This window comes from Moschus berezovskii, chromosome 20 (assembly GCF_049115385.1).
Source record: "Moschus berezovskii isolate FMDL1 chromosome 20, NW_MosBer_1.0, whole genome shotgun sequence".
Taxonomy (NCBI): Eukaryota; Metazoa; Chordata; class Mammalia; order Artiodactyla; family Moschidae; genus Moschus; species Moschus berezovskii.
Window position 1 is genome coordinate 31236382 of NC_142479.1, and position 24825 is coordinate 31261206.

The 24825-nt window shown below is 52.7% G+C and overlaps 1 protein-coding gene across 3 annotated transcripts in view; it reads left to right on the top strand.

Annotated features, from left to right (window-relative positions):
• Positions 1-24825, top strand: part of KSR1 (kinase suppressor of ras 1) — a 162458-nt gene that overhangs the window by 130249 nt on the left and 7384 nt on the right. For 2 of the 3 annotated variants that reach the window (XM_088828702.1, XM_055401595.2), the window contains exons 7-19: positions 2581-2664; positions 4398-4459; positions 4569-4675; positions 6809-6977; positions 8929-8970; positions 11623-11677; positions 12734-12782; positions 14025-14404; positions 16352-16448; positions 20086-20219; positions 20963-21094; positions 22476-22611; positions 23822-23955. In XM_088828702.1, coding sequence (XP_088684828.1) covers positions 2581-2664; positions 4398-4459; positions 4569-4675; positions 6809-6977; positions 8929-8970; positions 11623-11677; positions 12734-12782; positions 14025-14404; positions 16352-16448; positions 20086-20219; positions 20963-21094; positions 22476-22611; positions 23822-23955 — 1581 coding nt within the window. The remainder of the gene's footprint in view (positions 1-2580; positions 2665-4397; positions 4460-4568; positions 4676-6808; positions 6978-8928; positions 8971-11622; positions 11678-12733; positions 12783-14024; positions 14405-16351; positions 16449-20085; positions 20220-20962; positions 21095-22475; positions 22612-23821; positions 23956-24825) is intronic. The other variant, XM_088828701.1, reaches the window with a different exon arrangement.

A 24825-nucleotide genomic window follows, 5' to 3' on the forward strand; every position in this document is an offset into this window, starting at 1 on the left:
GCAGGAGAAGCCGTCTGAGTGAAGGTCTTGAGGGCCTCCCTCAAGCGCACCCAGTGCCATCTTCCCTGCCAGTAACCCCTCCCAGCCTCAGTTTCCCTCTCTGAGATTGGGACTTGCTGCCAGTCCTGTTGGGAGGATAAAGGTGGGTGACATGCATGTGAGCCTCATGCATCCAGCACTGGGAAGCACTTGGTGTCACCTGAGATAGGCTGACTTAGGTAAGGGACACCAGGATCAGCAGGTTGCTTTGTTTCATTTTTGTCTTGGCTGCACCTGGTCTCACGGAGGATTTGAGGCCGTGCTGGATGGACTCCGGGCAGCAGCATCCATCCTGTCTGGCATCACCAGGTGGCCCTGCCCACCCAGGCTCTGGTCTTGGATATGGGACATCATGGTCACACTCTCTTGGATTTTTAAATTCATGATCCGAGTCTCTCTCAGCAAGAAGTTCCGAAGCATTTTGGTCTAATCATAGGGGAAAAAATATTTTATGATGCTTATTCCACATCCCCAAGCCTCCGTAGCACCTGCCCCTTCTCTGGCTGAGCCCCCAACTCTCATTTCAACCTGTTTTCGGGATTTTCTAGTGGAGGCCATCTTGAGTACCACTGAGCTGTCCCCCTAACCCCCGTGTTGACAGGAGATTAAAGGCCGGAGAGACTGTGTGTGGATCAGAGCTCCTTAAAAGCCATTCCAGGGACTTCCCTGGTGGTCCAGTGGCTAAGAATCTACCTTGCAATGCAGCGGACCTGGGTTCGATCCCTGGTTGGGGAACTGAGACCCCACATTCCGTGGGGCAACTAAGCCTGAAACTACTAAAACCACTCTAGAGGGTCTGTGCGCTGCAACGGGAGATCCGAGTGATGCAGCAAAGAGCTGACACAGCCAAATAAATAAGTGAATAAATATTAAAAAAAAAAAAGTCACTCCAAGGGGGTGGGTGCCTTTCTCCTAGGCCTGGAGGCTCCCATCTTGGCTAGTAGAAGCAGTGACCTTCACACCCACAGTCCAGGCCCTGCACATTACACGGCACACATGATTCTCCTCAAGCCCTGTGAGGGGAGAGTGTCGGCCTCATTTGCAAAGACTTGGACCCATCCCACAGCCAGCAGCTGTCAGGATTCAAACCTGGTGTGGCCTGACCCCAAAACCCAGGCTCTTTCCCTCATTTTCCATCCCAGTGGTCTCTTACAGAGCCGTGCTCTGAGTTCAGAGACCTGGGGTCTGCCCCTGCTGCACAGCAGCCCAACTGTGTGACCTTGGGAAAGTCACCTAACCTCTCTGAGCTGGGTTTGCTTGCCTGTGTCCTAAGAATCCCTGACCTGCCTACTGGTGAGCTAATGTTTATGGATGCATTACAAACTGTTCCCCAAATCCTGTTGCTATTTGTTCTGTCGTTACTATGATATCCTATGTGTTTAAAAATCTAGTCCTCCAAAACAGTGAGTTCTTTCTGCCCCGAGGCTCCCCATCCTGTGCACAGACCTTGGACTTTTTCTCTGGGAGGCAGCCACCCACTCAATCCCCATCCTTCTTTTCAGTGTATCTTTTGTGGATTGTTTAAAAATTTAGTTTGGATTGAAATGCATTTATAATTCAAACCTCCAGAGGATGTATATTTATGAGAAAAGTCCCCTCCCGCTGCTGTCATCATCCCCCCCAACCCCCCCATAGGCAGATCTTGGCAGTCTTCTATGTGTCCCCCTGGAGATATTTTTGTACAATCAAATACATATGTAAATTCTTCCACCTCCTTTTTTATTTTCACAAAAATATTGCATATATTATACACACTGTTCTATACTTTGCTTTTTTCTTTTTAAAATGGAGGCGTGATTTATATGGAGCTGAGTACACAAATTCTTAACATATGCGTACACCCACGTATACCACCCGTACGAAGATTCAGAACGTCCCCACCCCAGAAAGTTCTCTTTGGCTCTTCTTAGTCCATAGTGCTAACATCCAGAGATGCTATTCCCTTCTGTCATCATAGATGAGATTTTCCTGTACTTGAACTTCAAATAAATGGAGTCATGTAGCATCGTACCTTCCTTTTTTCACCGATGTTGTAATTTCGTGATCATTCCCTATTTGCATAAAAAGACCTTCCTTACTGTATTTTTCGACCGTTTGGTGCTCAGTTGTGTGCATGGACCATACATTGTACAGTCAGTCACCTGAACACCTAAACAACATAGCTTGTTTCTAGTCTCTTCTGCCACCAACATGCTGCAGTGAGTAACCTTGTCAGTACATCATTTGACACCCGTGGGAGTATCTGTTGGATGAATTCCTGGGACTGGAATTGCTCCATGGGTGCACTTGTAATTTTGATTGCTTTTGCCAATTTGCCTGCCAGAGAGCTGGCATCGGTGACCACACCAGCTTTAGCAATGAAGACTTTGTGGCTGAGAACTCTGAGTGCCTGGGGAAAGCAGTGGCCCTGGGTGTCCCTGCCCTCCCCTTGAGAGGGCGCCCGGGTGTCTGGGGTGGAACTAGTTCTTCTGGTCTCCCTGTGGCTTTGTGGGGGCGCTTCTCCATCCTGGCTGAGCATTTTCATGTGCCCACCCCCTGCAGGTTCTCCACCAAGTCCTGGCTGTCGCAGGTCTGCCACGTGTGCCAGAAGAGCATGATGTTTGGAGTGAAGTGCAAGCACTGCAGGTGATGAGCGGAGGGTGCAGAGATGGGAGGGGGGCACAAACTCCATACTTTCCGTTCAGTAAGTCTCACTACTTGGTTCTTGGCCTCCGGTCAAATCAGAGTTCAAAGGAACTCATTTGAGAGTTCCAAAACCTATTTGTAATCTCAGCACATCAGGGAGTGATCAGCCCTCTCTTGGAAGAATAAAGAAGCATCAGGCAAAGCATTATTAGAAGAAGGGACTGTTTGAGGTGGGCTTTGAAGGATGAATAGAAGTTTACCAGGTGGACTAAGGAGATAAGAGAATTCTGGGTCAAGAAAGCACCTTGTATAAAGGCAGAGAGGAATGGCAAGACTTTTCTGGAAACTGTAAGGAGCTCTGAAGTTTAAGGTTAGCACATAAGGAATCAGGAAATGGGGCCAGGGAATGGTAAATACAGAGAAGTGGCTTGTGGTATTTAGAGAAGAGAATGAGGGAAGAATGTAGATTCTATTTAAATTCAATCCTTTTCCTACTGTTCAGGTTTCTGGTAGGAAAGAAGGGCAAGGGTAGTGAACATAAGGGTGAGCAGAGTCTGTTCCCTGCTGTCGACTACCCCCACTGTACAGAGGATGGACCTGAAGCCTGTTGCCAGTCCACGTTGTCCTTGCATTGCTGTGTGACCCGAAGCAAGGTGCTTGCCCTTTATGGGCCTCATTTTTGTCTTCCAGGTCTCTCTGTGCAATCAGGATTACTCCAAAAATCTGAGCTAGAGTGTGTAGTAAAAGTATTTGGGCTCCCGCCAGACTGTAGGTGGTGGGTCTCATGTGTGTCTGTTGGATAAATTGTGGTTAGGAGAGAACCACAGGAAAGCACAAAGGAGATGTCAGACCTTTCTCACCAGTCTAGGTGTTTGGTGGCTCCCGGCCATTTGGCTTTAAATCAGGGGCCTCCAGCTCCTAGTCAAGTAATACCTTTCATGGAGAGAGCCCAGGATAACCTCTGAACCCCAAGCTCTCCTGTAGTTGTGGTGTGAAGTTGGAGGACCCCAACTGTCAGCCCATTTGATCAACGAGAACCCAGAGGAGGGTTCAGCAGGCAGAACCAAACCAAGAATCCCAGTCCAGCTCTTTCCATTCCCTTTGCTCTGATCCTCAGACAACATGGCCTATGCAGGAAGGTAGCAGGAGGGGCCTCCCTGGGATCCTTGGGTAACGGAAATATTTTCCTGCTAATTCATCTCTTTCAGGTTCAGATTTGTCTCAAGCTTTCTGAACATGGGTAGAGGGTCTTCTTTTTGTTTAGAAAAGAGAAATAGATGTATTACCTACAGCAAGTTAAAATGGGGGAAATCAAACATGTTTGCATCTAGATGGGTGGTGTGGGATGGGATGTAGGAGGGAGATACAAGAGGGAGGGGAACATATGTTTACCTAAGGTTGATTCATGTTCATGTAGGGCAGAAACCAATGCAACATTGTAAGGCAATTATCCTCCAATTAAAAATAAAAAAAAAAAAACAAAACCCTGCTTTGCTGTGAAGATGAGGCAGATGACAGTGGGAACATGGCCGTGCTCAACAGAAATCAGCTGCTAGTACTATTAACACAAGATGCTCTCCACTCTAAAGCTAATGTTTGTTGAGACATTTGTGGGAACTGAGGCAGTCAGGGTTGAGTGTTGTACAGAACTGCCAGGCAGTGCTTCCGAGCCCCTGTGTGTGTCCTGGGGCCCATGTGGCCCCTCCATGCACTGACCCTGCCTTCTCCACCAGGTTGAAGTGTCATAACAAGTGTACAAAAGAAGCCCCTGCCTGTAGAATATCCTTCCTTCCACGTGAGTGTCCTACCCTTCTCCCCTCTACCTTCGGGATTTGGGGTGCATCTTTCTTGATTCTCTTCCCTGCTGATCGTTACAACTCCCCCCCCCGCCCTGTTTTAAACAGTACCCAAGCTTCGGAGGACAGAATCCGTGCCCTCAGACATCAACAATCCGGTGGACAGAGCTGCTGAACCCCATTTCGGAACCCTCCCCAAAGCACTGACAAAGAAGGTACCATGTCAGGAGAACCCTTGCCCAGGGTTCCTTTCTGTGACACACGCCCAGAGTGGCGGTCCAGTAGGGAAGTGTGATGCTGAAACCCAGTTGCATGGCCGGAGGGTAGCCTGCGGGGATCTCATGTTCACAAATGTTTCACATTTGTGTGCAAATCATAGTTAGTTATGTGACAATACCCCCTCCTCCCTGTTTTTCAATTAATTGATTTTTGGCTGCACCGGGTCTGCACTGCTACGCGAAGACTATCTCAAGTTGCGGCGAGCCAGGGCCACTCTAGCTGTGGAGCGTGCTCAGGCTTCCCGTTGCGCTGGCTTCTCTTGTTTCAGAGCACAGGCTCTAGCAATTGTGGGCTTCGGTTGTTGTGGCGCCCTCCCCTATTCTGAGCCACCATTTCCTGAGTACTTCAGCTTCAGGAACGGAACTTTCTCCACTGATAACTCATCTGATCCCCACAGTGGTTCTAAAAGTCACATGCTGATGTCACTGCCCCCTTTTTTTTTTAATAGTGTTTTTTTTTTTTTTTTGGGCTACACTGTGACTTGTGGGAATTTTGTTCCCCAACCGGGGATCAAACCTGTGCCCTCGACAGTGAAAGCACAGAGTCCTAACCACTGGACCACCAGGGATTTTGTATCACTTCCATTTTAGAGATGAAGAAACTGCGTGCAAGGTTTCCTGTGGGTGAGAGGCAGGCCCGGAGCGCGTGGGTGCTGTGGCGGGCAGGGCTGTGGGGTCATGCTCCAGCCGGGCCCCTGACGCCTGCCTTGGCAGCAAGGAAATGTGTCTATTGAACGCTGAGCAACCCTGTGAGGCAGCAGCTGATGCCCCGCTTATGCAGACAACACACCATGTGGCTGAGAAGCGTGGGCCGGTTTGTCCAGGGTCACACAGCCGCTGAGTCTGGGCTGGGATTCAACCTGCCTCAAACAAACCCCCTGCCCTTGCTGGCCTGGCCTGATCGGGATGGGGGCTCTGGGATGTGGTGTGTGTAGGGGGCAGACTGAGGGCTCTGGGGGTGCAGCCCCCTCCCCCTTTAGCTTGGCAGGAGGCGGTGTTGGCCATCACTGGACAATGAGACCCACTGCATGGCTTTGGTGGTTTCCAGAATCCCCCCTACATCCCAGAGGCTTGAGGGCCTGCCAGAGAGCAACCTGTTGAGCTTAGCTTTTAACCCAGGTTAGCCCCGACTTTTTTTTGAACAGGGCTGCCTGCCCTACCCCATGAGGAACTGGCTTTTGGTCTAGGACACACTGGGCAGGCCCATGGTCCCCCAGGCATGGACTCAGTTCCCCCGTGACCCTCCCTCAGGGGATCCTCTGGCCTTGCTAGGCTCCACACCACTGAGTGGCCTAGCTGGCAGATCCAACTGCTGAGTGGCAGGAGCACTTATTAGGCACCCACTGTGTGTGTGTCCCCAGTCACTCAGTCATGTCTGACCCTTTGCAAACCCCATGGACTGTAGCTCACCGGGCTCCTCTGTCCATGGGATTTTCCAAGCAAGAATACTGGAGTGGGTTGTCATTTCCTCCTCCAGGGGATCTTCCCGACCCAGGGATTGAACTGTATCTCCTACATTGGCAGGCAGATTCTTTTACCACTGAGTCATCTGGAAGCCCTACCCACTGTGAACCACCCACTAAATACTTGTCAGGGGCTGAATTTAATCCATTAAAGGATCCTGCTCTGTGGTCAGCCGAGAGCTAGGCCCTGGGTGTGTGACAAGATGTGGCTCTTGCTTTCCTGGGACACACACAGTGTGGTGGAGAGAGTCTTCAGAAAACCACCCTAGACTCCTGCAGCTGGCAAACAGTAGTTCAAGTGCCCTGATGAAAAGTTCTCAGGGCCCTGGGAAGAAACAAGGGGGGTTGGGGGAGCCTGGCTCCCACCAGGCCTGGGGGAGGACTTCTGGGTGGAAAGGATGTTTGAGCTGAAATCAGAAAGATGAGAGGAGCCCTCCAGGGGTCAGGCGTTGAGGTGCAGGTCTCCCTGTGCCGTCCTTCCCTCTAACATTACACCCGTAAAACGCCAGGACACCCTGGCTGACCTCCTCCTTTTTAGGTGGGGAGGAGTGGGCGGGCAGGCTGGGCTGGGTGGTCCCTGCCACTCCCCGTGTCTCTGGTCCTGCAGGAGCATCCTCCAACCATGAACCACTTGGACTCCAGCAGCAACCCGTCCTCCACTACGTCCTCCACGCCCTCCTCGCCTGCGCCCTTCCCAACGTCGTCCAACCCATCCAGTGCCACCACGCCCCCCAACCCCTCGCCTGGCCAGCGGGATGGCAGGTTCAACTTCCCAGGTATCACACCTTGGGGCTTTCTTGGGCATGAGGGATGGGGTTGCATGTTCCTTCTCTGCCCATCCTGGCTGACTCAAGGCCAAACCGTCTCCACCGCTAAGAGCAGTAGCTGAACACTGAGTGTGTCACCATATTTAAACCTGCTGTGATTGTACCCATTTTACAGATGGGGACACTGAGGTTCAGAGGGAGTAAGTGGCTTGCCCCAAGCTGTAAGCAGCAGAGCCGGGATCAAAGCCAAGTCTGTCTGATGCAAAGCCTGGGTTCTTGACCTAGTCCCAGGCTGCCCTCCTGTGTGTGGGATGGCTTCCTGGGGGCATTGTTCACTCTCTCGGGGCTTCTGGGCTCCTGAGAAGCAGGGCAGGCAGCACTGAGACCTGGGGCAAGCCCAGAAGGCCAGGGCGAAGGAATCCAGGCCCTGTGGCTTTCCTGCTCTGGGTCTGGACGAGCTGCTTAAGGGGGCACTCTGTTCCCTTTTCTATAAAATAAGAGACCATGTGAGGCTAGAGTTAGGTTATTCCCACTGTGTGGGTGAGGCCATGGAGTCCACCGAGGGGTGTGTGCCAGAGCCAAACTGACCTCTGACTACGGTCCCAGCTGCCCTGGGTCTATAGGGACAGGGCTCCCACCACTTGGCCAGGCCTGGCATGTCCCATCTCCCCAGGGAGCAGAACAAAGCCCACTGGCCCCCTTCAGGGCTGAGCCCCAGCCCTGGCCTCGCAGACAGCCCCTCGAAACTGGTCTCAGCCCTCAGTGTGTTTCAGGCTCAAGGAAGGAGGGCAGCTGGGCTGCCCCAGTTTGCTCCGGGCCCAGCCAGGCTGGCTGCCAGCTTCAGCTTGTGGACTCCAGGTCTGGCCCCACCTGTCACTGGTCCCTGGGGCTCCAGGCCGAGGAGGACAGAGGCATGGCTTTTCCTGTGCTGGGGACCCCTGGCTGGGAATCTCTCTAGCCTCATCTCCCCAGGGTCCCAGGGACTTCTTTTGGGGGGTGGTGGTGAGATTTTTTAGGACTCTTTCTTCATTTTTGCCTTAACATGCATGTGGCTGCCTATCTCCCGACACTAATGCATCGTTCCAAGCCTGCCCCTCCCTCCTCCGACCCAGCGATGGCCACGTGATTACACTCCTCTGTTCTGCTCTGTCATTGTGATGCTCTGAAGCCGGGCCTTTTGCTGAGCCTCCTAGTCTGAAAGGAAAGGCTTTTTCTGAAAGGAGGGGCCTGTTTGAAAAACAAGAGTCACTGAAAAAGTCCTTTGTGTGACATCAGCCAGAGCTTCTTAGCTTCCCTGATGTCCCGGGCTGGGCCCGCTTTGTACCCTGCACGGAGCCCTCTCTCTCTGGCCATGGGCTGGGCTGGGCTGGCAGTTAACGTGGGATGGGGCCTCCTCCTATAGTCCACCCGCTCCATACTGTGCAGGACCATTTCCGTGTATGTTTGAGGCTAACCCTGGAGAAAGGTTATTTTTTGGATGGTGATATTGAGCGGCAGAAGCCTCAGTACCTCCAGGTGTGAATGTGGGCTGTTGGATTTTCCCTTCTCCTGCACACAGCATTGTTCAGTGTTTTCAGAATCTTGGTTTTTCTCCCCGTTATATTTTGCCCTCCTGGGCTCACGCGCACTTCACAGAGGAGAAGGGGGCCTGGGAGGTGAATGGAATCGGCCAGGGCTCTGCAGCAGGGTGGCCCCCAAGACTTGATCTCTGAACCCCAGTCCTCCAGTGCAAGACCCCTTACTCCCGGGGGCTCCTGTCGGCACCCACTTTCTCCCAGCTCTTTTCCTCCTTCCTGCATGGAGCGCCCCATCCTGGCCAGGCCCACGTGGGACAGGGCAGGTGGGGCAGGGGTGCCCCGGCCCTATAACCAGCCCCTCTCCCCTGAGCCCCTGCCTCTGTTCCCTCTCCCGTGCTGTGTTTGCTATTCTGTGTGTGACTCACCTCCTCTTCTGTTTAAAGCTGCCTACTTCATTCATCATAGACAGCAGTTTATCTTCCCAGGTGAGTCCTATGCATGGTTCCACTAACTGTCCCTTGCTGTGAGCCCCCTCTGTCCAGCCCTCTCCCTGAGGACCTGTGTCTCACACCCATCTGCTTTGAGAGCTGACTGTCTGTAGAGGGTGCGCAAGGGGGCAGAGCGAATAGCCTTGAAGGGGCAGTGCCTTACCGCGAGGACCCTTGGCATCCACCCTCCCCTGCCTCTTTGCAGAGGCTTCAGGCAACTTGTCCAGGGTCACAGCCAGGAGGTGGCAGAAAGCCAGTTTGTAGAATAAGGGGAGAGGACCTTTTGCTGATGCCTTTTGAGCATCTGACAAGATATCATCTTCTACATAATAACAAGGAAACTACTACTTCTTTCTTAAAGAAGGGGATGCCAGTTTGGGAAGGTCTGCAGACTTCATTTATTTGGTGGGTCTCTCCTTCCAGAGCCTTGCCGCACAGCGCTGTCTGCTGGCCATTGTTGGAAATGCCTGCCATGCAGAAAGTTGAAAGAAAACTTTGTCAGGCGTTCTCATTAATTTCCTTGCACAGAAATTGTTTTGCACACCTACTATGTGCCAGCCTTTGCATTTGACCATATTCCTGCCCCTAAGGAGTTTATATTCCTTAGTACTTATTTCTCTAATTGGAGGTGACAAGCTATAGTATAAGTAATCTGTGACTTTAATTCTGAGTTTAGGTATATGAAGGTTCTATGTGTTTTAGATGAAGACTGTAGTTAGTTGTTTTTCCCTGGATTAAACAGGCCTGTCTTGAAGTCATGGTATTTTGGTAATTCCAGGCCTTTCTATTCCCCATCCCAGCTCCATTAGGGGAGTGACTGAGAGCATTTGTTAGCTCTTATAGGTGGTTTCTCGGGTTGTGCAGGCTGGTTGGGGGTAGGGCCAGGCTCCCTGAGCTGCCTCTGTGGTTCCAAGAGCCTGCCTGGTTACTGCTGTAGGGTGACATACAGGGGAGTACCCTTGAAAGCTTTGTAGCTTTTCTTCTAGAAGGGTCCATCTTGCTCTGAAGATGTCAAGGGGGAGAGGAAGGAAATATAGTTCCATTAAAACAGATACGGACACATTTGGAGCAGAATACACTCTTAATGTTTAAGGAAAAGTGTGAAGCTTCAGAGGCATCTTGCCTCCCCCCAACTTGGGGTGCTGTGATTCATGGGGTCGCAAAGAGTCGGACATGACTGAGCGACTGAACTTGGGGTGCTGTTCTCCCCAGATTCCCTTCTACCCTATGTCACCCTATCTCTGTGCATGTGTTTTTCTTCTATGGAAACATTTGAACAGCGTTGGGAGGGTAGAAACATCAGGCTGCCTTTGACAGTCTGCAGACACAAGGTAGTGTTGTCTGGGGAAGCCTTGGCAGAGACTTCCGGGGTTTAGGATTCCCCATAAATTGCACACAGAATGTTGGATACATGTGTGCATTTCTCTGATAAGAAGGTCCACGGCCTCTATCAGACTCTCTTCCAAGCCTGTGAGGTCCCAGAAATGTTGAGAGGGCTTCCCAGGTGGGACTAGTGGTAAAGAATCTGCCTGCCAATGCAGGAGATGCTGGTTTGATCCCTGGGTTGAGAAGATCCTCTGGAGGAGGAAATAACAATCCACTTCACTATTCTTGCCTGGGAAATCCCATGGACAGAAGATCTGGTGGGCTGCAGTGCATGAGGTCGCAAAGTCAGACACGACTGAACACGCAGTCAGAGATGTCAGAAAGCTTCAGGGAAAGCCTTGCGAAGAGCCCAGAGGGAGGTGAGGGAGATTTGCTGGCTAATGGGAATTCCCTTTGTTCCAGCAGACAGGGAGAGGCCCTGATTAGCTCCAACCACCGCCACCTCCAATCTCTTCTTTTCCTGCAAAAGGGGGTGAAGGGCCCACCCAGCCCTGAGGCTGCCAGCCTCTCTGAGCACGTTGAGAAGGGACCAGAAAGAACAGAAAGAAGCCAGCAGCCGGAGCAGCCATGGGGGGAGCGGGGGCGGGGAGAGTTGGCCTATGACATATTGGCTCCATGCTGGTGTGACCATCTGTCCAGTGTTCCCCGGATGGGGGGCTTTTGGTGCTGAAACTTAGAGAGCCACTGGCTCAGGGGTCAGTGCCAGCTGCCCCATCCCGGGGTCCCTGATGTGTGGACTGTGCATTTCTGTCTCCCCAGAGTGCTGCTTCACCAGCCACCAAAGCTGGAAGCTGAGGGGATGGGGCCTCCGGCTTCCACCCAAAATGCCTGGCATCCATTGCCAGGTACCTGGTGTCACTAATGAGCCACCTGCGAGTCTGACCTTTGGCCTCTGTTGGCCGAGGGTCTCATTGCCTTCAAGGGTTGTTGCAGCCAGCAGCCCCTGCCTCAGACACGTCCAGTCAATAGGGGCCCAGTTGTTTTTACCACTTACTTGTAGGGGGCCTCAGGGCGATGGTGGCAACTGAGAAGCTCAGCCTCCACCCCACCTGGAGTCCCTGCCCAGGGCATAGCCATGTGGGAAAAACCAAGTGCCATGGAGGGCTTCCTCTGCAGTCTGTTTTAGGAAAAGCACGTGGAAGTGGCCCTGAGAGCCCGCGTGTGACCCAGGGAGGGGCCGCTGGGGAAGCACCTCTGCTCTGTGTTTCCGGGAGGTAGTGGGAACAGGTCTCATGCCTCGTATTTTTCTTCCATTTCCTCCAGACATTTCGGCATTTCCACAGGCAGCGCCGTTCACTGATGGAGCGGACAGTTCCCGGTAGGCATCGTGTGCTTTCTTCTCCCTGGGGACTTGTTAAAGCTGGACCCACATCCCTGACCGCCTCCTTCATCTACTATTATTAATATTGTTTTTAACATTTTATGTTGCAGTATGGGCGATGAACAGTGTTGTGATAGTTTCAGGTGGACAGCAATGGGACTCAGCCATACATATTCCGTGCATCCATTCACCCCCTGCCCCAAACTCCCCTCCCATCCAGGCTGCCACGTAACCCTGAGCAGAGTTCCCTGTGCTCTATAGCAGGACCCTGTTCTACCTCCACATTTAAATCTCTGACCCTCTAATTTCAGACCTTACCATGGACCTGGGCAGCCAGATGGAGCACTCCCTGGGCTAATTCTCCCTGTGATCCAGTTAACTCAGTCCCAGGGTTTTAGTTGCCTCTTATCACCACAGTCAGCATTGGGTGGGGCTGCCTGTGCAACAGGAGCTGTCTAGTGACCCAGGAGAGCTGGGCGAAGGGCACCCAGCCTTAGAGAAACCTGATAACACAGCTCCTGTTCATGACGCTCCTTGGGTGTCAAGGAGCCCTTTCTCGGTCAGGCCACGCCGACCACTTGACTCACCTTGTTTTGTAGAGGTCTCAGCCAGGTGTAAAGTAGGTGTTGTCCTTGACATCTGGATGAGGGAATTGGCTCAGAGAGGTTAAGAAATTGCATTAAGTCACACAGCTTAGGGAGTAAGGGAAGCAGTCCTCAAGTAGAATTATAAATCCTGTGCCCGTGCTTGGAACCCCATACTAGTTGTCAGATTTGAAAGGTCCCTGATGGTCACTGTCTACTGCTCAGCTCCCACCACCCTCAAGTTCAGCCTGGGGAAGGCCAAGGCTGGAGAAGGGAAGTGGGGTCTGGCCTTTGGCCTGCTGTGTATTTCCACAGCATCCAGACAGCCTTTCCTGTGGCCAAGTGGGTCAAAGGAAGGGTCCAGGCCTGGCACCCCTTTCTCAGACCTCACGTGGGGAGTCTCCTGCCCAGCTGGGAGCCGAGTGGCCCAACCTCGGGGTCTCCTTGACAAACCCTGCTTTACTCTTAGGCTTGACGACCAGCCAAAAGCAGATGTGTCGGAAGATCATGAAGTGGAGGTGAGTGATGGCGACGCGTGAGCCGTAGACAGAGAATCTCTTTCCTCTCTCCCCGGCTCAGCGCGTGGAGGCGTTTGGGAGCGTGTGGGCACCCGGCTCTGGTGGGGGCTATCCCAGGTGCCCACCTGCTGCAGCAGATGCGGGCAGTGTGCAAGGCAGCAAGAGCAGTGAGGAGTACCATGAAGCAAGCTTCCTTTTGCTTTTCTGTTTTTTGAGGCTAAAGTAAGCTCTTCATTCCTGTGGTTTCCACCTCCAGCTGAGAGGCCCAGGCCCCAGCCCAGGAGACTCTCCCTCAGTCAGTCTCGGGTGGGGCCAGGCAGTTGGATGTTATGAAATATTCCTGGGTGATTCTGATTGTAGCTGGGGCCAAGGACTGCTGCCTTGACCCTTGACCCAGTGTCACGCGAGCCTGGCAAGTGTGGTGGCTTATGGAGCCTCAGCAGACTGATTTACTCTTGCCCAGAGGAGTCACGGGCTTCCCAGGTGGTGCTAATGGTAAAGACTCCACCTGCCAAAGCAGGAGATGCAAGAGACATGGGTTTGATTCTGGGCCAGGAAGATCCTATGGAGCAGGAAATGCCTGGAAAATTCCATGGGCAGAGGAGCCTAGTGGGCCCCAGCCCATGGGGTCCCAAAGAGTCAGACAAGACTGAGCGACTAAGCACAACACAGCATCTCAAACTCTGTGTTTAAACAAAAGCTTAGGACTTTTCCTGGTTTTCCAGTGGCTAAGACTCTGCACTCCCAGGTCAGGGGGCCCAGGGTTGATCTCTGGTCAGGGGACTAGATCCCACATGCTGCAACTAAGTGTTCACATGTTACAACTAAAACTCCTGCATGCTATAACTAAAAACAGAACAGAAAAAAAGATACCACATGCTGCAACGAAGACCTGGTGCAGGCAAATAAAGTAAATAAGTATTTTTTAAAAAATAAAAGCATATCCAGAAAGGGTGTTAGTGTTCTTCCCCAGCGATTAGATATTGTTCCTAGGAGCAATGTCTTGGAACATTAGCAGGAAGAAGGGCCACGCTCCGTATTTTTTGGCTTAGGACATTGAAACCGTGTGGTGCTGAGTGACCCGTCCACTTTGCACATGAAGTCTGCACAGAGCTGTGACTAGAGCCCAGGCCTCCTGACCCCAGACCCCTCTGCTCCCTGACCTGGTGGGGGTTTTGGGGGAGGGAAGTCACCTGCCCCCAGGTCTGCCGCCCCTTCTATTCCCTCCTCCTCTCCTTCCAGGCCGAGGAGCCTGAGGCCGGCAAGTCAGAGGCCGAAGACGACGAGGATGAGGTGGACGACCTGCCGACCTCCCGCCGGCCCTGGCGGGGCCCTATCTCACGCAAGGCCAGCCAGACCAGCGTGTACCTGCAGGAGTGGGACATCCCCTTTGAGCAGGTGGAGCTGGGTGAGCCCATCGGGCAGGGCCGCTGGGGCCGGGTGCACCGTGGCCGCTGGCACGGTGAGGTGGCCATCCGCCTGCTGGAGATGGACGGCCACAACCAGGACCACCTGAAACTGTTCAAGAAGGAGGTGATGAACTATCGGCAGACACGGCACGAGAACGTGGTGCTCTTCATGGGGGCCTGCATGAACCCGCCCCACCTGGCCATCATCACCAGGTAACCCGGCCCCGCCCCTTTCCCGGGGGGCCTGGTTATTTGCATGCCTCTGGAGAAAGGCTTTAAAAATAGTCCACGTTTTTAAAAAATCTTAAAAGAAGAAACCCCCAAGATGGAGTCTAATTTCCCCATCATATAACCCCACTGACATTAAATAAATTAATTAATGAAAGGATACCTAAAGACAGAGAAAGTTAAAATGTTCCCGTAAAGTACAAAGTGAAAACCAGTCTCCTCCCACCCTACCTGGGTGATTCTGTAAGCAAAGGTGGGTACTCTAAACAGTTCTTATCATGCCTTCCATTCGAATCAAGGAATTTGTATACACTCATGTTTTTAAGGGCTTCTCAGGTGGCGCTAGTTGTAAAGAGTCCACCAGCCAATGCAGGAGATGCTCAGCATCCCTCAGACCCCAGCCTCGGTGCTGTCTGTCATTCAGCCTTCCGTCTCTCTCTCATCTACCCGGTCCCAAGAGAGATCTGAGTCTGCTTAAAGGGAATGTGGCACTAGTGGTAAAGATCCTGCCTGCCAATGCAGGAGACACGAGACGTGGGTTCAGTTCCTGGGTCGGGAAGATCCCCTGGAGGAGGAAATGGCAACCCACTCCAGTATTCATGCCTGGAGAATCCCATGGACAGAGGAGCCTGGCGGGCTACAGTCCATAGGGTTGAAAAGAGTCAGACACGACTGAAGCTACTTAGCACATCTAGTAAAAGAATAAAAGAACATTAACAAAACATTTAACGTGGCTGAGGGGGCTGGGACATGGATAAGTAACCATCAGCCGATAGATACTCCAGACCCTGAGGGTCGAGGAATCTTATCTCGTTGGAGATGGTTCCTAAAAATTAGCCCCTCCCTCAGATGGCTTAAGTCGGCTTCTCCCTAGAACAGCAGTGAAGCCACCCTTTTTCTCCAGGTCCTTGTTACTCCAGGTTTTGCTTTAAATATTTACGTATTTATTTGGCTGTGTCTGGTCTTAGTTGCCGCTCGCGGGATCTTTCACTGTGGTGTGCCGGCTTAGTTGCTTCATGGCCTGTGGGATATTAGTTCCCCAATCAGGGATCAAACCTGAGCCCCCTGCATTGCAAGGCGGATTCTTAACCACTGAAGTCCCTCACCCCAGGTTTTAGGAGTCAGTACAGGTAGGGACTCCAACATGCAAGCCCCTTATCTAATATACTCACTCTGACACCGCTGATGGCCGCCCCCACCCTGCCCCTGCTCCACTGCACATTCTGCCTTGTCATAAAAAAACCCCATGATCAGAAAACAGCACGATCACGGAAGTCAGTATGGAGATTCCAGAGCCCTGACGCTGCCTGGGTATAACCTGAAAAGGCCAGGTTCTTCCCTGGTTGACTTCGAGTGGGCGAGTTCCTGCTTCGAACCATGAGAGCAGGTGGACTGCTCTGAATGTGGGGCTCAGCTGGTAAAGAATCTGCCCACAATGCGGGAGACCTGGGCTCAATCCCTGGGTTGGGAAGATCCCCTGGAAAAGGGAAAGGCTACCCACTCCAGTATTCTGGCTTGGAGAATTCCATGGACTGTATATCTTAAAGAGTTGGACACAACTGAACAATCCTTAAACTTAGTGAACTATTTCCTGTTCTATGGTGGGTGGGCTAGAGGTCTCAGGGGATGTGTGTTCTTGCCCATTCAGGCTGGGCCTCTGCAGCAATGAGCATCAAGGGGACTTCCCTGGTGGTCCAGTGGTTAAGATGCAGCGCTTCCATGGCGGGGCAGGGCTCGATCCCTGGTCCCCATGTGCCATGAAGTATGACCAAAATAAAACAAAGAAGGAATGGCATCAAGTTGGTCAAGAAAGATTCTGGCACCCAGGGTCCAGGGGATGGAGCTGGTGGACACAGCTCTCCCTGGCTCCACAAGTGCTGAGGTCAGGCTGCATGGGCCCTAGATCTCTGCCTGACTCTCTGCTCTTCACAGCTTCTGCAAGGGACGGACGTTGCACTCGTTTGTGAGGGACCCCAAGACATCTCTGGACATCAACAAGACCAGGCAGATCGCCCAGGAGATCATTAAGGTAAAGGTTCCAGAGCTCCTTCCTAGCTGTCCCCCAATCCATCTGCCGGTGTCAGGCTGGTGGTGGTGGCTGTTTTGTCTCTCCCTTTAGCTTGGGTGCCTCGTGGATGGGACCTCCATCTCCTTCCCTCCTTCTTTGTCTTGTCTGCTGGGAACTGAACACACTGGAGAAGTGCAGTGGGCTATAAAGACAGATGGACTGAGTTTGAATCTTGGTGATACCAGCTGTGTGACTTCGGGCAGGTCGATTAGCCTCTCTGAGCCTCGGCCTCCTCCCCTGTAAAATGGGGTTGCCTGCGTCACCTCCCTCATTGGATTGGTGCAAAGGTAAACTGCAGTAATCTGTGGAGAGAGCATTGAGCACTGGGCCACTAGCGCTTGGTGAGAGTCTGTTAGAACTGATTAAGGTTTGGGGCAGGTGTTCTGCCTTAAAGTTCCTGAATCTAGGTTTCATGCAGACAGGCCCTCAGGCTCAACTCAGGCAGCCTTTTTTCTTTTGCTTCCATCTTTTTCAAGTAATTAAATGAAAGTGAAAGAAACGCTTATTTATTTCTTTATTTAGCAGCAGACAGGGTCTGAGAAAAACTCCATCAAGGCTGGATGGGCTTCCTCTTACTGGTTCTTGTTTTTGCAGAAAAGCTTTCTCTTAACCAGTTCCCATCAAGTTTTTGTCCCTGTCCTGTCTTCAGTTTTGCTTTTCTTTTTTTTTCTCCCTCCCTCCTTCCATCATGTATGCACATCATTGGAAAGGAAAAAATAAAAATCTCAGTGACATTTTGGAACGCCAAGATTTCTCCGTGACATTTCCACACAGCAAAACGAATGCATGGGCTTCCCTGATGGCTCAGGGGTAAAGAATCCACCTGCCAATGCAGGAAACGCAGGTTCAAGCCCTGAATCGGGAAGATCCCCTGGAGAAGGAAATGGCAGCCCACTCCAGTATTCTTGCCTGGGAAATCCCATGGACAGAGGAGCCTGGTGGGATCAAAAAAAGAGTTACACACACAAAAAAGAGAGACACAGCTTAGTGACTACACAATCACAAATGAATGCATTAAACTTTTGCAGCCCCCCCAAACCAAAACATCACATGTACGCCTTCATCTGTAGTCTGTCTCATCACAGAGAAGTTGGAGGGAGCTGCAGTGTTATACCTCCTCTGATATCCCCAAACCTGCTGGGCCCTGCTCCCCCAAACTGTTGTGTCTCCTTATTGTCAGGACACTGGGGGAGTCTGGGTGCTGAGTTTGGCTGAGTTCGGCTGAATGAGTCATCTGGAAGATTCCAGGGTAGAGCCAGAAGTAAGCTCTCTGCTGGCTCATTTATCTTCCCCATCCCCCTTCTTCTGGGAACTTCTAAGCCACTTCCTTTTGTATGCATCTCTGATACTTGGAGGCTCAAAATATAATAATGGGGTCTTGACCTTTGGTTCGGAGAAGGCAATGGCAACCCATTCCAGTACTCTTGCCTGGAAAATCCCATGGACGGAGGAGCCTGATAGGCTGCAGTCCATGGGGTCGCTAAGAGTCAGACATGACTGAGCGACTTCACTTTCACTTCTCCCTTTCATGCATTGGAGAAGGAAATGGCAACCCACTCCAGTGTTCTTGCCTGGAGAATCCCAGCAACAGGGGAGCCTGGTGGGCTGCCGTCTATGGGGTTGCACAGAGTTGGACACGACTGAAGTGACTTAGCAGCAACAGCAGACCTTTGGTGAGAGGGTTTGGGGGGCCACCCCTGACGTGCTGTGAAATTATAGGAAGGGAGGAGAACTTGTGTTCCAGACCCGGGCACTTTCTATCTCGTCTCTGGCGGTTTGAGGCTGTGGCACCTGTTTTATTAACAAGGCTCAGAGAGGTGCAGCCCCTTATCCTCAGTCACACAGCTGGCTCCTGCTTAACCCAAAGTGTGGTCTTTGGCTCTCTTCGGTCACTGGGCAAGCCTTGTGCCTTGGTTTGGTTTGGGAAGTGGGCAGATATTTTAAGGGGGCTTGTCTTACATTCAGGATGGAGTTTTGGGAGAGAGTAAGTCACTCTTTTAGAAAACTCCCCACTTCCGTGGTGGGATGACAACCCTCAGTAGGCCTGAGGGAAGTGGCCACAGTGAACCCCACAGCCTCCCATCTCTTACAGAAGAGCATGACTGTGTACATGCTTCTCTGATGCGCTCCGGCCCCACTTGGTCCAAGCTCTGGGCTTGGCTGAGTTCTGTCTGCTTCTGCCTCGCAGTTTGTTCCTTCTCTTTCCTCACTGGAACTTGTTCACCTCTCCCCTCCTCACCCCGAGACACCTTTGAAGGCAGGGAGATTTTTCACATGTGAAGCACCCTTGACGTGGGAGGTAGGGAGGTGGGTTTGCATGTGCCTCTTTCTGACCTGGCAAGGATAACCACTTTAATTGTGGCATCGTGTACCCCTTCCCTGTTCCCAAGCACATCAGGGTACCCAGGAGTCCTCGGTTTGGCCTTGGAGGAGACCATGCCTGCATCAGGTCACCCACGTCCCGTGTGCCTGGCCAGTCAGTGTTCGGTGCAAATAGGGCATTGGTTAGAAATAACCCAGCCCTGACCTGGCACTTGGCAGATGAGGAAACTGAGGCTCAGAAGTCAAGTCCAAGGCCATACAGTGAATTAGAATCATCTGAGCTGGATTTCAGTCTTAGTCTAGGACTTCTATGGCAGCACGGGCAGTGGGACCACCTGAGCTTGGTGACTCCCTCTGTGGGAATTCCACTGTGTTCCCCACTCCCACCCCAAGCCTTTGCTCAGCCTGAGAGATGAGGCTAGCTGTGCAAAGCCTGCTGCTGCTGCTGCTGAGTCACTTCAGTCGTGTCCGACTCTGTGTGACCCCCTAGACGGAAGCCCAACAGACTCCCCCGTCCCTGGGATTCTCCAGGCAAGAACACAGGAGTGGGTTGCCATTTCCTTCTCCAATGTGTGAAAGCAAAAAGTGAAAGTGAAGTCGCTCAGTCGTGTCCGACCCTTAGCGATCCCACAGACTGCAGCCTACCAGGCTCCTTCATCCATGGGATTTTCTAGGCAAGAGTACTGGAGTGGCTTGCCATTGCCTTCTCCGGTGCAAAGCCTGACGAGCCCTTAAATCCTTAGGTCTTTTGTGACTTAACACAGAGGGTAAAGACTTCTCTGGAGGTCCAGTGGTTAAGACTCCATGACTCCAATGCAGAGGGCATAGGTTTGATCCGTCATTGGGGAAGATCCCACATGCCTCACAACATGATCAGAAAATTAAAAAAGAAACAAAACATGGAGCATAGCATCACAGCAAACCTTTATATGCTTCCTGACCACCCCTCCCCAGAACCCCCATTCCCCTTTCTACAATTCATCTGAGTTTAGGGTGGATGTTGGGCAGCGTGGTGACTGGACAGCAGCGCTGACTGGCCTGGACCTAGATCTCAGCAGTGCTGCTTAACTGCTGCGTGACCCAGGCAAGGGACGGCCTGTCTCTGAGGCTGGGTTTCCTCCTCTGTGAGAAGGAGACAGTCACACTGCATAGGCTTGCAAAGGTTAAATGAGGGGACTGGGGTAATGCATCTGCTCAGGGCCTGGCCCAGGGTAGAAGCTAAGCCATCATCGTCCATCTTCCCTCCACCCCTGATGTGAGGCTCTCTGTCTTCCAGGGCATGGGGTACCTCCACGCCAAGGGCATCGTGCACAAAGATCTCAAATCCAAGAACGTCTTCTACGACAATGGCAAAGTGGTCATCACAGACTTCGGACTGTTCGGGATCTCAGGCGTCGTGCGAGAGGGACGGTCAGTTGGCCTTGGGCACCTAGAGAGACTGGGGCAGTGCTGGTGGGCCCGAGGTCTGGGCACTCTTGCCATCGGTGGCCGAGGGCCAGCCCTCCGTATAGGAAAGGCCAGGTCTGCTCTGCTCCTGCTCTTGAGGTTCCTGTCCAGAATCAGATTTGGGTGACCTTGAAGTCCCTCGTAGTGCTTAATTCTCAGGCTGACCGCCGAGGAGGCTGGGTCCCCTCACTCCCATTTTCCCTGTATGCTCACTGACTTGGCAGGGGACCAGGGTTCCCGTCCTCACCGTGCAGAAGAGCGTCAGGTTCTAGTTCCATGAATCCTGAAGGAGAAAGGCCACTCCCCCAGCCTCAGGACCCCAGGAGGGAGAGCCAGCCCCAGGCCAGGTTGTGAGCCCCACAGGCAGTTCCCGTCTCCTGCACGGAGATTCCCTCTGCTCTCCCAGGGTAGAGAATCGGTGCCCTCAGGAGCAGCTCCCGGCCAATACTGTCTTTGGCCTGCTTTTCTAGAAGAACCTGCTTATCACTCCTCTGTAACATTCCCCCAAAGTGCGGGTGCCTTGGCAAGTGCACCATCGGTGTGCTGCTTTTCTGGGCCGTGCATGGGGTTGCAAAGAGTCAGACACGGCTGAGCGACTGAGCACACACGCACATGGTGGTGTGCCAGCCCCGGGGCAGACACATGCCCTGCAGGCCTCACTGCTGCCCACTGATGGCCCTGTTCCTGCCCTGGCTTCTGGCCTCCAGGCGTGAGAACCAGCTGAAGCTGTCACATGACTGGCTGTGCTACCTGGCCCCCGAGATCGTGCGGGAGATGACCCCCGGGAAGGACGAGGACCAGCTGCCCTTCTCCAAAGCTGCCGACGTCTATGCATTCGGGTGAGGAGGCGACTGGCGTCCCTCTTCCTGGAGCCTCTGAGGCCAATTGTGGCTGAAACAGTGGGTCCTGCTGGATATTGGGGGGGGGGGGAGCAGGGGGATATGCTTTGAGGCTGGTTCAGCTGCTTGTTTGGGCCAGTGACTGTGTCCTTGACCTTCTGTTTTCCCCACCTGTAAAATGGGATGAATAGAGCTCCTCCCTGGTAGAGCTGTTTCATGAGGACCGAGTTAGGTAATTGTATAAAATACTTAAGGGGCTTCCCAGGTGGTGCTAGTGGAAAAGAACCTGTCTGCCAATGGAGGAAACCTAATGAGATGCGAGTTTGATCCCTGGGTCAGGAAGATCCCCTGGAGGAGGAAATGGCAACCCACTCCAGTTTCCTTGCCTGGAGAATCCCTATGGACAGAGAAGCCTGTCGGGCTACAGTCCATGGAGTCGCAAAGAGTCAAACACAACTGAAGCGACTGAGCACACACGCATAAAATGCTTAACTCTGGGTGTCCTTCTCACCTGTTGCTCCCCAAGGACAGTCTCCAGAGCTAACCAAGAGCTGTCCTTCTGGGAGAAGTGGGCAGCTTCCAGCTGTGCCCTGAGAAGAGCAGGCATGCTGATGGATAGACACACAGAACTGTAGAAATAAAACACGAGCCAGATGCATAAAACCTTCTCTGAGCCACATTAAAAAAGAAACTGGTGAAATCAGTTTCAATAGATATTTAACTCAGTATGGCCAAAATATGATCACTTCAGCATGTAATCAAAATAAGAAATTCAGGAGATGTTTTATGCCACAGAGCTTTCAAAAATTTGGTGTGTTTTACACCTCAGTTCCCCTCCCCATGTTTGAGTTACTCAGTATCCTCACGTGCCCTCCACCCCACCCCGTTGGTCAGGGTGGGTCTAATGGAGATGGTCCTGTGCAGATAAGTTGAGAAAGGCTGGGGGACTTGGACGGTCAGAGCAAGGGCCCCATGCCATAATCTCTTGGGGGAGCCTTTCCTCTTGGGTGGTCTCTTCCTGCCATGACCCGTCACTGTCATTTCCTTCATGTGCCAGGCCCAGGGCTGGGCACTCCTGTCATTCCTCAGAGGACCTTGGCCGTGGGCGCCCACCCCACTGAGGCTGAATGGTTACCAGGATCTCTGCCCAGAGCCAGCGGTGCCTCAGACTGCTCACACACTGGGAGCATAGGGCCCTGGGAGGACTCAGGATGGTCCCAGAAGTCTGGTGGGTGAGGAAGGTGGGCCGGGGGTCCCGGGTCCTCAGACCAGGCTCCGGGCATCATGGCAGCAGGTGCCCCCCGCCCCCCCACGCCCTGCTAGTGTGAACTGAGCGGAGCCGTCCAGGAGCTCATGCTGTGTGGGTGGGTGGTCTCCACAGGACTGTTTGGTATGAGCTGCAAGCCAGAGACTGGCCCTTGAAGAACCAAGCTGCAGAGGCCCTGATCTGGCAGGTTGGAAGCGGAGAGGGCATGAAGCAAGTCCTGGCCTCCGTCAGCCTGGGGAAGGAAGTCACGGTGAGTAGCCGCCCTGCGCTGGGAGAGGGCGGTGGGGCTAGAGGGCCGGTGCCTGGCTGCCCTTAAAAAATAATTATCTTAAAAAAAAAATAGAAAGGAAATAAAGCTCATGGTTTTCTTGAATTATGAGAAAGATAATAAAGCCTGTATGTTACTTACTGAAAAGATAATAACAGATTTCACTACCTAAAGTACAAACAGTGGGGTTGTGGTAGTCTTTCTCAAGTGTTCGAGAACTAGTCAAGATTTTCACAACAAATTTGTTTTCAAGAGGCCAACTCATCATAGCTTTGCTGCCCTCGCATGACTGAATACCGTTAATGGTTTCTCTGCATCGCAGTGTGTAAGTTCACCCTGCCTGGCACCGTGATACGTGAAGGAGTCCAGGGGCGGTGTTTTCAGTGTTAGCCATGTGCTCATGAGTCAGGTGGGCCTGGAGCAGACAGATGCCATAAGGAGCTCCAGGGGGTTCCTGGGCAGCATGGCAATGGAGGCCTCGGGGGGGACCACCCGGCACTCGTCCAGGTGAAGTGCTACCTAGGCTGTGAGTGTCCTCGCTGGGTCCCCACCTGCCCTGTTGTGTGAGCACCTTCTGCCTGGTCGTGTGTGCACGCCTGTCTTCTACAGGAAGTTCTCCTGAACTGAAAGGCCGATGGGGGTACAGTGTGGATGAGTGGATCTGGAGAGTAGGCGGCAGGAGAAGGGCTTTGCCTTCACTTGGGATGGTCAAGACAGCTGCTCTGCCAGCTCACTGCAGCCCTATGACCGGTCTGTCCTGTCACTTCCGGCGTCCATTCCTGCAATGCCCAGGCTCCCGCCTCTGTTGCAGCCCCGCCTTGTACACTTTCTGAATATCTTGCGTCTCACCTGTCAACACGCTGCCTTCACGCTGTCTGTGATCTCTTTCCTCTGACCTGTCTTTCGGCTTTGTGACTGTTATTCCAGGGAGGTCAAGGAAGGAGGGAGGAGAGGCAGGCCCATGCTCTTCATTTTAACTGGAAGCCTGAGAGTGCTTCTGAAATGCAGTTATTTCTTGGCTGTATTCCAGCCATGGTTGGTCACCTCAGTGTCAGCAGGAGGGTCAGGGGACCACGAGCGTAGGGGCGGGGGTGCCTGGGAGCATCAGAGGGACCCTGGGCGGAGGGCCTCAGCTGCGCCCCTCTTGCTCCCTGCCAGCTCTCATGCCCTCCCATGGCGTCTCACCCTGCAGGAGATCCTGTCCGCCTGCTGGGCCTTCGACCTGCAGGAGCGGCCCAGCTTCCCCCTGCTGATGGACATGCTGGAGAAGCTGCCCAAGCTGAACCGGCGGCTCTCACACCCTGGGCACTTCTGGAAGTCTGCTGAGTGAGTACCCCTCGGAGCCAGACCTGCAGCCAGGTGTCTTGGGGATGGGGCACCATCTGCTCTGTCTGCCTGAGACTTCTACCTAGGGAACCCCTAGAACTGGTTAGCCAGAGGGGACTCATTCCCTTGCCCAAGGGGTACTGGGATTCTGTTCACCACATTTTAAAAAACTTTTTATTTTACGTTAGAGTATAGCCAGCTAACAATGTTGTGAGAGTTTCAGGTGAACAGCAGAGCAACTCAGCCGTGCATGTACATGTATCCGTTCTCCCCCCAAGCTCCCTCCCATCCAGGCTGCCACATAACATTCAGCTGAATTCCCTGTGCTATACAGTAGGTCCTTATCAGTTATCCATTTTAAATATAGCAGTGTATACATGTCCATCCCAAACTCCCTAAATCCCCTTCTACCATCCTTCCCCTGGCAACCATAAGTTCATTCTCTAAGTCTGCTGTTCACATTTATTTTGGAGACTCTTCCATAGGCTGTGTCTCCCGTCCTCCTCTGTGAAAACCTCCATGTCACTATTACCAGCTCAGTGCTGAAGCTGGGCCCAGGCTAAGGCCCCAACAAGAAGTTTCTGCCTGGGAAAGGGCAAAACAGAGCTTCACCAAAACCAGCAGAGTGGCTGTTGCTTAAAATGGCAATCTCCCGACAGAGCTTTCAGCCCCCTGAGCAGCCACCTGTTACTGGGGCTGCATCTCCAGGGTTTAAGTGCTGCTTAGACACTAGAGGCCCACCTTCCTTCTGTGTGATCCTGATCCTCAGCAGCCTCAGTGCCAGGGTGGTCTCCTCTCTTCTGAGTTCTGCCTCCTTTCCTTTTTTCTTCGTCCCTCTGGCTCTCTCTGCCAGATCCCTCATAAACAGAC